We start from the raw sequence: 2,640 nt of genomic DNA, 5'->3' as shown, positions 1-2,640 counted from the left end.
CCCAGTGCTGGTTGTCCCACTTACCCAGAGTGTCACAGCCATCCAGGGTGGAGGAGAAGCTGCAGGCGTAGGTGTGGACAGGGATATACGAGGAAGAGGTGTTAAGCACTGGGTCTCTGACTATGACAGAGTAGATGACACCCTGGCCCGGGATGGAGCTAAACACTACCTCTGTCTTATCATTGGATGATAGTGTCATGAGCTACAGGGAGAAAGAAAATGAGAAAAGCTCACCATACCATTACACCACAACCAGCAAGTTTACAGTCTACAATCCTAATCTGTATTTTTATACATGTCCATTTTGCACTACATTCACACTTATCTATCAACTCACCCTTTTCCCATGCTCTCTCATGGTCTGCACATTGGCCACACTCTGGATGCTGGTGATGAGGCTCTGCTCTGAAAGGTCGCTCTCAGGCAGGAAGTACTGGTAGATGTCATACCTCAGGCGCCATCGAGTGTTTTCACCTACTTCAGTGTCACAGGCGGGCGGATTGGAGCCCCTGAGGAGGTGAAAACAGAGGTCAGTTCACAATGGATTCTGAAAGTTTTCTTTAAAGTACGAATACGCATTTGGGGAAACAGCACCACTGTTTGCCCCCCAGTGCCTTTGTTATTGTTTTGTTGATGAAAACAGAGAAGAGTCCAGCAGCGGGGTAAAAAAAAATGCACTGCATATTTGGCTGTTCTATCGCGTATACAGTGATGTCAAAGGAGAAAAACAGTGGTTGTTTACAGTAACTTCTTTGTTGTTGTAATATCCTAAACGGACATGGAACTTTCGCCTATTAAGGATTCTAGCTTTAAACAGAAATGTTGTAGATTTTTTTGATTAAAAAAAATTCAACATATTTTTCACAATGAAATAAGATGGCTCAGAAAAGCCATCACAAATAATAATAACACAGCAATATGAAACTGCAACAGAAAGGGCCGGAGTCTCTTTCTTTTTTTAAATACAATTTAGAGACTACGCAAAATAAGTGTCCCCATCACTTTTGTCTCATTCCAAATCTTTGTGACTCTTTTTTTGTTTCGCCACAGACTACCCCAGACCTTCCTAGACCTCTTTGGTCTTTTGCTTTTTGAGTCACTGCTTTTCAAAATCTGTTTATTTTTGTTCCTGGTAAATTTAGATACAGTTCAGTCTACAGACCACAGGCCAATGTTAAATTATAGCTGCTTGATGCACAACAGGAAGTGTGTTTTCCGCTCTGCAGTCTGCTTGGCCCTGACAGAATTTTGTGTGTTTCCACTCTGCGGTCCGTGTAATGCGAGTGAGTAGGTACTGTATGTGGAAATACTAAAAGCCAGCACTTCCCATATCCTGGTCAACCAGATCTGTTTGGGCTGTCTTGCCAACTCTTATGATCATTATCACACCATAGCCTGATTAATAGCAACAAAGTATTTTCTTTATTTACATAAGAAAATATCAATGATTTCCCTCTCCCAAAATTCTTTAGAGGTTGGGTTCCAATCACTGTACCTCTCCACTTGTGGGTAAATCTATTTTCTCTACTAAAGCACATTCCTAGCCAGAGCCCTGGCATTAAAACATTTCTTACTCTGCTTCCACCACAACGAAAGCCACACAAATGTAGGACAACACATAATGCCCTCATAAGAATGCATTGTCTTTCAGTCACAGGACAATTTATTTGGCTAATTGTTGACTTTTCACCAGGGTTAACTTTAAAACGTATAAACAAAAACATATGCAGAGTGCCCTGCCTCACATTTGTTTGCAGTGAGACAGAAGTGATTAAATCCAAGATGCTCATACATAAACCCTTTAGTGTGTTGTTACCTTGAATATCCAATATTTGCAGGTGCAAAGCGGATAGTAGTCTCAAAAATGTTGTAGTGGAGATAGACATTTGGGTCAATGTCCAGGTCAAACTCCAGATTACAAGCTCCAGGGACTGGGTCTGCAGAGAGAGAGAAAACACGTCATTAAAACCAGCCAATCAAGTCACTGTTTTTTCTTGAAGTCCATTGACAGTGCAGTAGTAGCAGTAGCAGACTGTTGAGAGTTTGTACCATTAGTCTATGCAGATGGCCTACTGGTGACTGTGGAGAAGTTGTAGAGTGCAGATTACTCTACACAGATACAATCATTTTGGTGGAAGACAAAACAGCTTTGAAATTTGTTCTCAGTTGACTATTTGTTTTGTTCAATAATCTACCTGACATTCTTTGTTTTGGGGTTTGTTTGAAACAGGCTCCACATCTACTAGATACTCTTGCTATTGTTTTGACATGGTATATGGAGTGGTTAAAACAATGGTGGATTGAGGGTGAGTAGTGAGAGGTAAAACATCCTGGAATGCTAACAGTGATGTAAGGCAACATACTGTAGCCCCTTGACAGATAGTGGGAGGCCACCTAAAATTGAGAGGAATTGGTGGATTATTTTGGGAAGCGGAGATGGAAGGGCATACATACCAGAGCTGGTGTAGGGGAGGATGACCCCAGTGCCAGCCACAGAGTCCCCATCAGGGGCCAGCAGGAACCAGGAGAGCTTGGTCTGACCGGGGATCAGGGGTGAGAGAAGGCCTGAGTCCACCGCTGTTAGAGAGAGGCCCAGCCCTGGCATCTGCCCAAAGTAGTCAACCAGACAACCAGAAAATC

General features: G+C 42.7%; 1 protein-coding gene across 1 annotated transcript; it reads right to left on the bottom strand.

Annotated features, from left to right (window-relative positions):
- Nucleotides 1-24: 24 nt before the first annotated feature.
- Nucleotides 25-2,634, bottom strand: LOC112080132 (transmembrane 7 superfamily member 3; the record flags this gene model as incomplete). Its single annotated transcript, XM_024145898.2, has 4 exons — nt 2,455-2,634; nt 1,817-1,937; nt 338-509; nt 25-202 (listed from the first exon to the last, which is right to left on the bottom strand). Coding segments are annotated over exons 1-4 (622 nt in total), but the record flags the coding sequence as incomplete, so codon positions are not given.
- Nucleotides 2,635-2,640: the final 6 nt, after the last annotated feature.

Source organism: Salvelinus sp. IW2-2015, unplaced genomic scaffold (assembly GCF_002910315.2).
Source record: "Salvelinus sp. IW2-2015 unplaced genomic scaffold, ASM291031v2 Un_scaffold12031, whole genome shotgun sequence".
NCBI lineage: Eukaryota > Metazoa > Chordata > Actinopteri > Salmoniformes > Salmonidae > Salvelinus > Salvelinus sp. IW2-2015.
The sequence above is the reverse complement of the archived record's forward strand: the minus strand, read 5'-3'. Positions and strand labels throughout refer to the sequence as shown.